Below are 14,824 nucleotides of genomic sequence, written 5' to 3'. Positions count from 1 at the left end.
ATCCTAGAGATTCAGAATGTATACAAATTAAATGATGAAACACCATATTTTACCTCCAAGCAAAATAGCCTCTGCACACATGGACCTCAGCTAATGAAAACAAACTAAAATCCACAATGCTTTTTCAATGCCTGACTTTGTGCCACATTTGGAGTGACAGATGATATCATATAGCCCAGAGAGGCAAATTCTGAGGGAGCTTTATCTCAAATTTACAGACTTCAATTTCTGCTATTTTTTAAAAAAATAATTGTATGAAAATCATTTCTTTAGTACACTTTATTTACTATATAAACTAATATACAATATTATGACTGCATAGCTTGCAATCACATTACCCCCCCCCCCCCCAAAAAAAAAAAAAAAGAATGCAAAGAGTAGGCCCCTCCCAGGCTACATTACAATCCCTGGTAGTCTAGTGGTGTAGTCAGAGCAGGAGTGATCCCCAGTCACTCTTGCCCATATTAGCTCTACTCTCAAAATGGCTGCTGTGATCTCTTGCGGCAGTGTTGCTGGGTTGCCACTAGTGGTCATGGCAGCCATTTTGAAAGCAGACCCAGGTTGGCCAGGAGAAACTGGGGATCACTCCTGCCCTGACTATAGTGCTAGACCACCAGGGATTGTGAGATAGATCCAGGGGGTCAGCTCAAGATGGGCAGGGGGTGGGGGAAGACAAATTCTGTTTAGAGGAGAGGGGAAGGGAGGGATACAAACAGGTCAAAGCACACATTGTCAGCTTCTACCGAAAACGAATGGTCAGTTTCAGCCAAAACTGAAACCATGACCGTAGCCTTTCAGCCAAAACTGAAACTGGGCAGAAAATGAATTTTAGGCCTATTTTGGCACCATAACTGAAACTGAAATTTGGTCGGCCATTATTTCAGTGTAAACAAAAAAATTGATGTAAGGCACATTTTTCAAAAACGTTTGTGTTCTGTTATAGCATTACTGTCAATCTGGAAGCAGATTTGATTTTGTGGGTTGTGTCCCAAATTTCATAGTGAAAGTACATGTGTTCTTTATGAAATTTGCCATGGATACAAATTATCTTCTGATATTGGTCCCTGCTTTTTCTGGGTTTTTTTTCTTCATTGAAGTGGCAAATTAGATGATTCTACCCATCCAAACCACCACTCCTTCCCCACTCCTCCATGCCCACAGAATGCCTCCTTTAAAAAAAAAAAAAAAAAATATATATATATATATATATATATATATATATATATATATATATATATATATATATATATATATGAAATTTTAAACATGCAAACAAAAGAATGCACTTGCTTTAGAAAACAAGGTTGAAAAATATAAATTTCAAAGTAAAAATTAAACATCATACATATATGGATTGCAAAGACCCCATCCACAAAGTCCACCAATTGGGGAGGGAAAGTAACCATAAATTTAGGAGCAAAATACTAGGACATTTACAGAACCAGAGCATACTATACTTCTCTATGAGCAATTCTTACTAACCTAACATGTATCCTAAAGTTGTAGGAAAGCTTGACATGAAGTAGAAGTAATAACAGGTACTTTATCAGCTTAAAACATAGAGAGCTGAGAGGGTTCAAAAATACATTTTTATTAGAATACTTAACAAGGCATTTATAGGGGTACTTCAATAAAAAAGTGACCCTATTTGCTGAACTCTAGGATGCAAAAGAAGAAACTGTTGCCCCCTTTTTTGAGTGGCTTGTGCCACATCAGGAAATAAATGGACTTTCAGGCCACAAAACAGAATGTCCTTATAATGAAAAAAGAAAGTCCCATAATTCTCTGTCCAGCTCATGACTTAACAACAATGCCTCCTCTTAATGTAACTTAAAACTGCAGACATACATGCATGTAGATCCACTGAGGTAGAGCAGTTTTCAGATAACTAATTTATGCGGGCAAAGCAGTTTTCACTTGAATAAATGGCTTTGAAAATTCTGCTCTCCTTTGTCTTGTTTGCAGTCAACTCAAGCAATGCCAGAATTCGAGAAATGACCAATTTTATATTATCAGTAATATGAAGAGATGTTGAAGGATCACTTTCAGTCCTTTATGGGTTAATTGTATACAATTTTTTTTCTGTATATAAAGACAGTTCTACATGTGACAAGGCCTTTTATAGAATTACCTCTGGTATATCTGGTGTATACATGTATAATTCCACACAGAGGCAAGATTATGTTCACTTCATATACCTGTTGTTTGTAGGCATTTCCAGGGTCATAGTTTGTGCATAGCAGGGATGGAATCACAATGTGCCTGTGTATTTTCTAAATCATAGAATACATGCACATATTTACACCTGCTCCTGTATGTGTTGGCATTTTTATATATTGTGGGGTTAGTTCTAGGAGCCTTTTTAAATAGAGCATATAGGCACTTATGTTGTCTTTATAATAAAAAAAAGGTTTAAACTAGTTGCCTTTTTAGGTGTCTCTCTTTGGCGGCTTTTTATAAAATTATCATCCCTTGTTATTTTTCCTTGAATTTCTATCATTAATATAATATATTCTTAAAGGACCTTTTACTAAAGCTTAATTTGCATGCTAAATGCTAAAAAGCCCATTTTATACCTATGGGCTTAATACTTAGCATGCACTAATTCCTTTAGCATGCAGTAAGTAAGTAAAAGTTACCCTTAGTTTTGTGTTGTATTATTATGTTATACTTGATCTTAAGTCAAATGATTTCATTTCCCAGTAAATGGTCTTATGATATTTGATGCAATGTTATATTGGGTATCACATTTGAGCATTTTTATAGACAATATGTTTGTAAATTAAGTTGATTTTTAACCCCTGGATTCTATATATGGCGTAAAAAAATGTGTGCTGAAATTTGTGTGCGGATCAAAGATGTGTATGTAACTTAATTAGCTATTGAGCCATTAACTTGCAATAAAATTGCTGTTAACAATCAGTTAGTAACATAGAGGGGCATAATCGAACGGCACCGGCCATCTATATGGCTGGCGCCGCAAAGAGCAGTCTCCAACCGTATTATCGAAAAAAGATGGCCAGCCATCTTTCGTTTTGATAATACGATTGGGCCGGCCAAATGTCAGAGATGGCTGGGTTTGAGATGGCCGGTATCATTTTTCACCGGTAATGGAAACTAATCCCGGCGATCTCAAACCCGGCCAAATCCAAGGCATTTGGTCGTGGGAGGAGCCAGCATTTGTAGTGCACTGGTCCCCCTGACATGCCAGGACACCAACCGGGCACCCTAGGGGGCACTGCAGTGGACTTCAAATATAGATCCCAGGTGCATAGCTCCCTTATCTTGGATGCTGAGCGCTTCAAATACCCCCCAAAACCCACTCCCCACAACTGTACACCACTACCATAACCCTTAGGGATGAAGGGGGGCACCTACATGTGGGTACAGTGGGTTTTGGGGGGGGTTTGGAGGGCTTAACATTTTACCACCACAAGTGTAACAGGTAGGGGGGTATGGGCCTGGGTCCACCTGCCTGAAATGCACTGCACCCACTAAATACTGCTCCAGGGACCTGCAAACTGCTGTCAGGGAGCTGGGTATGACATTTCAGGCTGGCATAGAGGCTGGCAAAAAATATTTTTTATTTTTGGGGTGGGAGGGGGTTGGTGACCACTGGGGGAGGAAGGGGAGGTCATGACCCCGATTCCCTCCGGTGGTCATTTGGTCAGCTGGGGCACCTTTTTAAAGCTTGGTCCTGAAAAAAAAGGGACCAAGTGAAGCCGGTGAAATGCTCGTCAGGGCCGGCTTTCTTTTTTCCATTATCGAGCGAAGCCGGCCATCTCATGAGCACGTCCCCGTCCCGCCTTCGCTACCCTACCGACATGCCCTCTTGACGTTTGGCTGGTTCCACGACGGAAAGCAGTTGGCGCCGGCCAAAATCAGCTTTCGATTATACCGATTAGGCCAGGTTCAGGAGATCGCTGGCCATCTCCCGATTTGTGTCAGAAGATGGCCGATGATCTCCTTCGAAAATAAGCTGGATAGTAATATAGTAGATGACGGCAGAGAAAGACCTGTACAGTCCATCCAGTCTGCCCAACAAGATAAACTCATGTGCTGCTTTATGTGTATACCTGACTTTGATTTGTATCTGCCATTATCTGCCATTTTCAGGGCACAGACCGTAGATGTCTGCCCAGCACTAGCCACGCCTCCCCCCACCGGCTCTGCCACCCAATCTCCGCTAAGCTTCTGTGGATCCATTGCTTCTGAACAGGATTCCTTTATGTTTATCCCACACATTTTTGAATTCTGTTACCATTTTCATCTCCACCACCTCCCGCGGGAGGGCATTCCAAGTATCCACCACTCTCTACGTGAAAAAATACTTCCTGACATTTTTCTTGAGTCTGCCCCCCTTCAATCTCATTTCATGTCCTCTCGTTCTACCACCTTCCCATCTCCGGAAAACGTTCATTTGCGGATTGATACCTTTCAAATATTTGAATGTCTGTATCGTATCACCCCTGTTTCTCCTTTCCTCCAGGGTATACGTGTTCAGGTCCGCAAGTCTCTCCTCATACGTCTTGTAACGCAACTCCCATACCATATTTGTTGCTTTCCTTTGCATCGCTTGAAATTTTTTTTTACATCCTTCACAAGATACGGCCTCCAAAACTGAACACAATACTCCAGTTTGCAGTTAATTGGCAGTAATTAGAATTTGTGCTCACATCTTCCTGTGCGCTATTCTATAACACTGGACACTTAGCACATAACTCACAGGGGGCATGGACAGGGCTGGGGCAGGGACATTCCAATAAAATAGTGTGCATTGTTATAGAGTAGTGCCATTGCTGTGCCCAAATGCTGAGAGTTGGGTACTGGCATTTACATCAGGTTTTAGCTGGTGTAAATACCAATGCTTGACTTTTGAGTTTGGGAATCGGCTCTAAGTGCTATTCTATAAATGGCCCCCAACTCGGATTTCTGTTTATAGAATAGCACTCTGCACTGATTTTTCAACGTCGTTTATAGAATTTTACCGCTAAATGAACAATTTGTCTTATTTTATAAATCTGCTTGAAAGTGTCCATAGCAATATTTAATTTGTGAGTGAGGAGAAGTTCAATAGGTCAGACTCCTTTTCTTGTTACAATCACCAAGTCTGCTTGGGCATAAATTGTTGGACTAGTCTTCCAGAAACATGGTCAAATAATTTTTGTAAACTAGACTACGCTATCAGATTTGACCACATTTTCAGATAACAAATTCTGTATTTGTAATCATACATTATCTGAAAAATACTTTGGAGCTTATTTTCGAAGCATGTAGACGTCTCAAAATGCCCAAATGTACGTCCAAGCTTGAAATGTCCAAATCCTGATTTTGTAGAAAAGGGACGTCTAATGTTGCAGTATGACCAAATAGCAAAGGGGATGTCACAAGCATGTTTTGGGCAGGACTAGAAGGGCTCAAAATCAGGATATCCAACAATGCTTTTCAAACGGGAAGAAACATCCAATCCTAAAAAGAAGGATGTCCTAAGTTAGACCTGTTTCAGTCAGGTGCGTAGCCAGACCTCAATTTTTTTTTTTTTGCGGGGGGAGGTCCTGAGCCCAAAGTGGGGAGGGGGCACATTTTGCCCTGCCCCTCACCACAACCCCACATACCTGGGCTAGCAGGAGTCCCCAAGCCCTGCCAGCAGAAGCCTTCCTCTAGTCCTGTTCGCTGCCACACCGCCTGCCCTGCTTCCCCCCAAGGCATGCATGCTTGGCTTTATTGAAAAATAGCGCTGAAGGAAGGCTTCTGCTGACTGGGCTTGGGGACCCCCGATTGTCAAACCAGCAAACCTTGGGGGACCTGAATCCAGTTTGGGTGACCCCCCTCCGTGGCTACACCAGTAGTTTCAGTCATGTCCATAGTACAAAAATGTGCCCTGATTGAGCATCTGACCACTGGAAGAATTAAGGTATGACACATTCTTAACCCCTCAGTGGTTGCTGTCCCCCTCCCTCTCCCCTGAAAGTGAAACTGAAAGGGGATACCAGACTCTGGTAGCTTCAGGTTTTATGGGCATTCTTAGCGAAGCAAGACTGACTACCTTAATTTTTATGAATAGATATTAGACCTGTTTAATATTAAAGTACTTTAAAATGCACAATATCTGTCCTATTAACATGTATGCAATGATAGTGACATATCATTAAATAAATCTAACTTTAAATACTCTACCAGTGAAGAAACGCTAGGAGGAAAAAGCCTCAATGAGCCAAGATCCGCTTTAACTCTTGTGGTAAAAAACAAACAAACAAAAAAACCCAGCCGCAGTACTATCATAGGCATAAAAATCCTCCTGTGATTTTAGTTTATTCTTCTTAAAAGCACTTAAACTTTCAAAAACTTTTTCAAAGGCAAAGAACATTGTACTTAGCTTTCTTAAGTAATAGCCCAAATGCTCAAAGCTACCGCAACTGTCCGATGGTGGCCAGCGTTTTGTTCCACTGCATAAGGGACTTGTGGGATATTACAGTAGTACTTAAGCTTGGCATATGCTATCATCACACAGATGTTAATAAGTGAGACAGATTGTGCATTTTGTTTCATGTGAATTTGTACGCCACCTCCTTCCTTTTGAAGATTAATTGTATTGTATTATAACATTTATAACCCGCGCTTTCCCACTTGTCAGCAGGCTCAATGCGGCTTACATAATATAGCAAATTTACAAGATAAAGCAAAATGAATAAAACATCTAAACATAGTATATAAAGAGGTGGACAATAAAAAGGATAAGGGAGGAAGGTGGTAGAGGTAGGGAACAGGGAGATGGTGTAAATTGGGGTAATGTATTGTGAGTAAGGAAGAATGTATAATGGTTCAAAGAGGGATGAGTTCAAAAGGATAAAAAGCATACTTTAATTTCTGTCAAGTAGTAGATCCAGGTAATTAATATTAACATTAGTAATAATAGTACTTCAGAACTAAGTTTAGAAACAAGTAAACAACAAAGCCCATTCACTTTGATTGGGCTTCGCCGGCATTTCCGCACGGGAATCGCTAGCGCAGTTTGGTAAAAGAGGCCCTCAGGGGTCCTTTTACCAAACCGTGCTAGCAATTCCCAAGCAACAATGCCAACAGATCCCATTCAAAGCTGGGAATGCTAGCGAGGTTTAGTAAAAGGGGCAGTTACTTTGTATTTATTACAGGATTTCATTCATGTGGATTTTATTATGCTCTCCTCTAAAAAATATCCTACTAAACCAAGGTAATTTGCTAATGATTATAGTATTTTCATGTTGTTAAACATAAGAAAACTAGCATAGGTATTTTCTTATGTAGAATATGGGTTAAATGAAAACTTGACATCTTTTAAATGACAAAAAGTAAAGAAATTGCAAGACCTTTTCACACATTAGATCTGTAATGCCATTTATCATCGAGATATCAGGCTAGCAGTGTGAAGTAATAAAACATATCATCGAAAATGTGCTATAGGTCTGAATCACTCTTTCATTCCACCTCCCAGCTAACTGTAGTATTAAATCAAACAAGCAGAACATTTCCTTAGGCAGCCATTGCCTTTTAATTTCCTGAAGAACCTTAAAATATCATTCATTACAAGTACTACACATATTTGGTTTTTAAAAGTCTCATAAATCAATAGCAGGCTGAGTGTAATAATTATTACAAGTTAGTGCATAATTTTCATGCTGAAGGCTGCATGTAGAACTTTAGCATATGCAAACGAGGCAATTCAAACTGTGTATAGATATTAATATGAAGAAGCAGGTAACGAGGTGCAAGCTATGAATTATGCATCAAGAGCGACTGATCTTCAATGAAGAAAATGAATTCAGCATGTAATCTAATTAGTGATGGAAGTCTATTACATCTAACTGCAAAAGCAACCGTCCTTGAAACAAATTTATTTACAGTCCATGCTACTTACTACTTAAAACAACTTTGAAATGATGTATAAAAGAGTATAATTGTAAAAAGAAAATACACATACAATTATTTTTTGTATTTTTTCCAGTTCTAGACCTGGAAGACCTCCTAAAAGAACACAAAGTGTCACCTCTGCAGAGAATTCTCATATCATGCCACATACAGTCCCAGGCCTAATGTCTCCTGGAATGATTCCTCCAACAGGTAAGATTCAATTGTGAACTTTTGTTGCCAGATATTACTATTATACCTGTGCCTGCCACTTAAAGTTGTAATTAAGTAATAATGCCTGAAGGAGTGGGTATTATCATGTTCTTGATGTCCTGAAAACCTGTAGAAATGAATATGTAACTATATGCCAAGGGTAAAGATAGCAATTACCTAGTAATGCCTGCCGCCAGGTATATTTTCATACACTAGAAAAGCTTCCGGTTTGACTATTTTAGATTTTAAGTTCTTTCATTTTTTCCCCACTCTTTTGTTCTTTCATTCTTTCCTCATTCCTTACTTCTGTAATAGAAGCTAGATTCAATAAATGTTTACAGCCAGTGCCCACTCTGCGTTATAATAATCAGTGTTAATGTTTCATATTTTAATTAGATATCACTTACATATTTATATTAAAAAGTACAATTTTGTGACATGGTGAAGTTGTTAGTGTTATATCGTGCTTTGTGTAGTCTGTAAACATTATTTGCATATGTAACAAATGTAGTAAATAGTTGCTACTTCCTTAGCGTCCCTCTGGACCAGCCCAGAATATGACTGATGGGTTGTGCACGCCTTCCAGCAGGTGGAGACTGAGAACTCTGACTCTAGTGAGAGCCAATAAGAACCTCTGCCAGCTAGAGCCAGACCCAGTATTCTCAGTCTCCAGCAAGTGGAAGGGTGGTGAGCCCTTCAGTCTCATTCTATTTTCTTCTTTTTACTTTTCTTTATTTCTAGTTTAGTAGAGTTTTGTGCTGTGAAGGTTAATGTTGCTCCTCTGAGTTAATTTCTATGTGCATCCAGGGATTTATCCTGTGGTTAGAGGCTGAGGCCCGTGGGGGTCCCTTAAAGCCTTGGGGGTGCCAAAATCAGAAGGCTGGGTCCCTCCTACCTTCTTCTCCCTAGAATCAGCAGAGTTATTGGTTGATACTGTGAGTGCCACAGTCTCTTCAGGGGAAGAGCTGGTTAGGCAGGGAGAGGCAGCCACAAAAAAAATAAAAAAATAAATATATATTTATTTCCTCAATTAGCTGTTCTCTGGGCAGACCATCAAAGCAGCTCTGTTTCTTTTTCATTAGTGGCTAGCCTCCTCCTCTCTTTAAATGGGCCATTTTAGTTGCAGAGGCAATGCAAAAAATAAATAAATTACTTGTGTAGGACCACGCTGGTGTTCTATCCCTTGTTATGGCCGAGAAGCTCCGCCGCTGCGCTGTCTGTCCCTGGCTGTTGAGGGAAGGAAGGTTGACCTCCTGATGAAAGGTATTCAGAGACCTGGGGAAAACCTTTCCTATGCAGCAGGATATCAGGGACATTATTCAGGCATATTGGGATGCCCCAGATTCCGCTTTTCGTTCCGCTAAGTCTATGATTCATCTATATCCAGTACCGGACTCGGATAAGGATCTTCTGAAGCCTCCGGTGGTAGATGCGGTGGTTTCTGCGGTTACCAAATGGAATATAGTTCCAGTAGATGGCGGTATGGCCCTCAAAGATATGCAGGACTGGCGTATAGAGTCCTTGCTAAAAAGTAATTTTGATGTCTCGGCGGTGGCAGTCCAAGCAGCTATTTGTAGTTCCTTGGTAGCTAGAGCATGTTTTCGCTGGTCTGAAAAGGTCCTGGATAGATCTACGGATGACTTGTCAGCTATAGATGCCAAGGTTGCTAAGTTAGAAATGGGGACAGCCTTTTTAGCGGACACTTTATATGATTTGCTTCAGGCCTAGTCTGTCTATGGCTTTGAGTGTAGCGGCCAGGCGGTTGCTTTGGTTGCGGGACTGGTCAGCCGATGCAGCCTCTTAAGTCTAAGCTCAGTAGGTTTCCTTTTAATGGATCTCTTTTGTTTGGCGAGGAGTTGGATGAGTTGGTCCATAGTTTGAGAGATACCAAGATTCCTCGTTTGCCTGAGGATTGGTCTAGAGTGTCTGGTCACGGTGGCTTCTTGATCTGTAGCTGGGGGTCGAGATTTCAGACATTTTAGGTTAGGGAGATTAGTTCCGGCGCAGCGGTCCCATTTTTTTTTCAGAGAACATAGTCCTTTTGAGGAAATAGGTGAGGAGGTAGAGAAATAGGTTCCTCTTTCCCAGCTGCTGCTCGTTCTACCCAATGAGGTTTTTAGGGCCCAGCCTCTGATCCGGTGGCAGCTCATCTGACACACTTTTATCAGAGGTGGGCCCAAATTACCTCCGATCAGTGGGTTCTGGATATTGTTCGAGACAGGTACGTTTTCGCACGTCCTCTCTGATGCTTTCCTAGAGTCTCCCTGCAGTTCTCGCCTCAAGAAGCTAGTGTTCTGTCAGACCCTTCAAAGACTGCTCGACCTTCAGGCTATTTGTCCCGTTCCCTCTGCAGAGCTCAGGCAGGGTCGGTATTCTATTTATTTAATCGTTCCCAAGGAAGAGGGTTCTTTCCGACTGATTCTGGATCTCAAAGCTGCCATCGTGCTCTCAGAGTACCCTCCTTTCATATGGAGACTCTGCAGTCGGTCATCGTAGCCGTTTGACCTGGAGAGTTTCTCATAGTGCTAGATCTCACAGAAGCCTATTTTCATATTCCTGTTCGTGCGGCACATCAGCGTTTCCTGCACTTTGCAATGCTTGGCAGGCATTATCAGTTTTGGGCGCTGCTTTTGGTCTGGCGACAGCCTCTCACACATTTACCAAGGTCATGCTGGTGGTAGCAGTGGTGCTCAGAATAGAAGGGATTCTAGTTCATTCTTATCTGGATGACTGACTGATCAGAGAGAAGTCCTATCAACAGAGTGTTCAGATGACAGACCGTGCAGTCAGTTTTCTACAGTCTCTGGGCTGGGTGATCAACTCACAGAAGAGTCGTCTACAGCCATCCCAGTCATTGGATTATCTAGAGATATGCTTCAACACCAGACAGTCGAGTTTTTCTTCCCCTGCCTTGGATCCTCAAGTTGCAGTGATGGTTGTTGCAGTCCTCGGATCCGTGTGCAAAAGTTTGCTTTCAACTGCTAGTGTCTATGGCGATGATGATAGAGGCAGTACCCTGGGCGAGGGCGCAGATGAGGCCTCTTCAGAAGTCGCTCCTTTTGCACTGGTCACCTCAAATGGATCCCCTGCTAAGGAAGTTACCCTTATCCAACCCTGGTCTGAGGGAGTCTTCGTTGGTGGCTACGCGCTTCCAATCTCTCCAAGGGCATGCCTCTGGATCCCCATAGTGATCATGCCTCCACAAAATAATCAAAACTTAGGACCCTTGCTAAAACCTCGAAAATGCTTTCACTTTGATCTGCTTCACTTAAGATGGTTGTTCTTTTCCAGTGACATCATCAGTAATAACTGGTGTATTCTGGAACCCTTCAGGAGATGGTATATGTTGGTCTTGTGGAGCAGGTTTATTTTGCTAGGCCTAATTCCCCAGAGTGCAGTCTACAGCCTGTGTCCGTTTTTTTTAGCATTACCCTCGTAGAGCTTGGAGGGATTTGACCCTCCGGGGTGGACTGGCAGCACTCCCTGCAGGGCCTGCACCAGCGGAGGAAGGGGAGGGTACGAAGGTTCTTCCTCTCCACCATTTTACCTCTGAAGAACAAAAAGTGGAGTGGAGGAGTGGCCTAGTGGTTAGGGTGGTGGACTTTGGTCCTGGGGAACTGAGGAACTGAGTTCGATTCCCACTTCAGGCACAGGCAGCTCCTTGTGACTCTGGGCAAGTCACATAACCCTACATTGCCCCATGTAAGCCACATTGAGCCTGCCATGAGTGGGAAAGCGTGGGGTACAAATGTAACAAAAAAAAAATACATAATTTAGCTGACCAGCTTTATTTTGGTAGCTGTTTGCTAGGGATAGAAAAGAAGAAGCTATTGCTACAGCGGAAAGAGCAGACAATTGTACAAGGCTGCCAATAAGGGCAGGCACTGGCAGGGGAGAAAGCAACAGCATGGACAATTTGGCAGGATTAATCTTGGGATTGTGCATTTGGGGGGGGGGGGGGCTTCTGATCCATGACAGCTGTCTTGGGGGTAGGAGATATGGGGCCTGTGGGATTCAGTGAAAGAGCAGTAATGCTGGCTCTCTTTGCCCTGTATACAATGGGGAAACTGTTGTCTTATCTCAGAGTAAGTCCATAAGAACCTAAGCGTAGCCATACTGGGATAGACCAAAGGTCCATCAACTCCAGTTTCCAACAGTGGCCAATCCAGGTGTAAAGGATTTTAAAGATTGCTTTTCAACTCTGAGTGACCGACAGAGTACTCTCTCATTAAAGTGATAATTCTGTTTGTGTGAAAATGATTTGGAATGTGGAAGAAGATAAGACATGACTCTAATTAATTTGGTATGTGAAGGGGAGGTGGAGCATGTTTTGAGTTCAGGCTGGCCACCTGGACAGAGAAACATGTGACCACATTCAAGCTTATTTTGTATGGCTTGTTTAAAAGAGAAATTCTCAAGCATTGTGTAATTTTCCTTAACTCTGAAAATGAGTTCTAAGCCTAATAAAAAGGGGAACTCTGAACAGTGAAGCCGGAAGCTTGTCTATGGGTAGACGTATCACATAGAAAGACCGCTCCTGGTCACGAGACTCTGGTTTAGCTGAAAAAGGGGCTTCTCTCATCTGATGTAGAAAACCTGGATGATGTGGGACCAGTGATTTATGTATATTGTCTTTTTTTATTCTCCTTGTCAAGAGACTCCTAGCCTTGCTTGGATATAGTAATTAATAAGCAGTGATGTAATGATAGTTTATTTTCTATTATTGTTTCTCTTCAGCTATATAGCTTAATCATTGTGTATATATCTTAATCATTGTGTATCATACACTCTCCACTTAAAGTGAACTTCTAATAAAAGTCTCATTTATCTAATATGAATCGAAAAGAATCCACAGTAATTATTGAGTAGTCTGTGTTAGTGCTGTGTTAGTGAGGCAGGCTGTAAAACCAGGTCAGAACACCAGGTAACAAGTACCTGGCAAAATACCAAAACAGTACAATACATTTTATGCTGCTTATGCTAGAAATAAGTAGTAGATTTTCCCAAGTCCATTTTAATAATGGCTTATGAATTTTTCTTTTAGGAAGATATCCAAACCTGTTTTAAACCCCGCTAAGCTAACTGCTTTTACCACATTATCTGGCAATGAATTCCAGAGTTTAATTATATGTTGAGTGAAGAAATATTTTCTCCGATTTGTTTTAAATTTACTACTTTGTAGCTTGATTGCATGCCCCCTAGTCCTAGTATTTTTGGAAAGAGTAAACAAGGGATTCACGTCTACCTGTTTTACTCCACTCATTATTTTATATACCTCTATTGTATTTCCCCTCAGCTGTCTTTTCTCCAAGCTGAAGAGCCCTAGCCACTTCAGCGTTTCCTGATTGGGAAGTCATCCCATCATCTTTATCATTTTCATCATCTTTCTCTGTACCTTTTCTAATTCCTCTATTACTTTTTTAAAGATGTGGTGACCAGAATCGCACCACAGTATTTGAGGTGTGGTCACACCATGGAGCGATACAAAGGCATTATAGCATCCTCATTTTTGCCATTCCTTTCCTAATACCTAAAAATCTATTTGTTTTCTTCACCGCTGCTGCACACTGAGCAGAGGATTTCAATGTATCATCAATGATGACACCTAGATCCTTTTCCTAGTCAGTGACTTCTAATATGGAACCTTGCATCACATAGCTATAGTTCAGGTTCCTTTTTCCCACATGCATCACTTTGCACTTGCCTACATTAAACGTTATCTGTCATTTGGATGCCCAGTCTCCCAGTCTTTTAAGGTCCTCTTGCATTTTTCACAATCCTCTTGCAATTTAACAACTTTGAATAACTTTGTGTCATCAGCAAATTTAATTACCTCACTAGTTATTCCCATATCCAGATCATTTATAAACATGTTAAAATCCAGCAGTCGCTTTGGAGGAATATAGTAGCAATGCTATAATTCCTCTTAGTGCTCCAGTGCCAGACATGAACTTCCCATCTTTGGCTTGAATGGAAGAGGGGAAGGTTGTGATAGGTATGTGCTAGATGGGCTGGACGGGGTTAATTTCCCTTTGGTAAAAACTCCAATGTCAGGAGAGGTTATGGGCCATTGGGACTACAGTGACTTCAGGTCAATTCTGACTGTTGCAGTAGGTTTTGGCAGGGGTCAACTCAATGACTCAGGCTATCCTTCTGCATCCTTGGGGGGTCTCTGTGTTTTGGGGCCCCGGTTCACAGTTTAAAGAGGCCTAGGAAGCAGAGTGATGGCTCAGAATTTTTTTGGGCCCTGTGCCAGCCTGTATCCTCACTAGAGAACTTGTGGAGGTTGATGGATGATGACCTTGAGCTATCTTTTTGGGATGAGGCCTCCCCTGGCAGGGGGACCTCTCCCCTAGAGGAGGAGGATAACACCATTTGTAAAGGAAGGAATAACTTAAGTACCAGTTTGACTTGATAACCTCAGCCCTGTGAATCGTGACAACATCTCTGGCAGAAGCTGTGGATGGGGATCCCTCCAAGGCCTTATTACATAGACCCTCTCACAGGTGGTCCTAACAGATTGGAATTTGGGTTCTGACCAGGAAGGCTGGTGATTTTCATGAGTGGGCTTTTTTTTTTTTTGTTTGGGTCATAGCCAGCTCTTAATTAACAAAATTGCCGTAAAAACAAAAAAATTATAAAAACAAAATGAAATGAATCATAATCAAAGCAAAACAACAAAAAACCTGAAAATGATGTAGGAAACTAAAGAAAATGCAATGTTTTT

The 14,824-nt window shown here is 41.5% G+C and overlaps 1 protein-coding gene across 5 annotated transcripts in view; it reads left to right on the top strand.

The window, feature by feature from the left end:
* The window catches only part of DACH1 (dachshund family transcription factor 1), a 743,295-nt gene that overhangs the window by 285,868 nt on the left and 442,603 nt on the right, over positions 1-14,824 (top strand). For all 5 annotated transcript variants that reach the window (XR_003941906.1, XR_003941905.1, XR_003941904.1 and 2 more), the window contains exon 2: positions 7,982-8,097. Coding sequence is in view for 1 of the 5 variants with exons in the window: in XM_030200621.1 (XP_030056481.1) it covers positions 7,982-8,097 (116 nt within the window). In the remaining 4 variants the exon portion in view is untranslated. The remainder of the gene's footprint in view (positions 1-7,981; positions 8,098-14,824) is intronic.

The sequence above is a fragment of the Microcaecilia unicolor genome, chromosome 4 (genome assembly GCF_901765095.1).
Source record: "Microcaecilia unicolor chromosome 4, aMicUni1.1, whole genome shotgun sequence".
NCBI classification, from domain to species: domain Eukaryota; kingdom Metazoa; phylum Chordata; class Amphibia; order Gymnophiona; family Siphonopidae; genus Microcaecilia; species Microcaecilia unicolor.
Note: the sequence above shows the minus strand (reverse complement) of the source record. Positions and strands in the feature narration are given on the sequence as shown.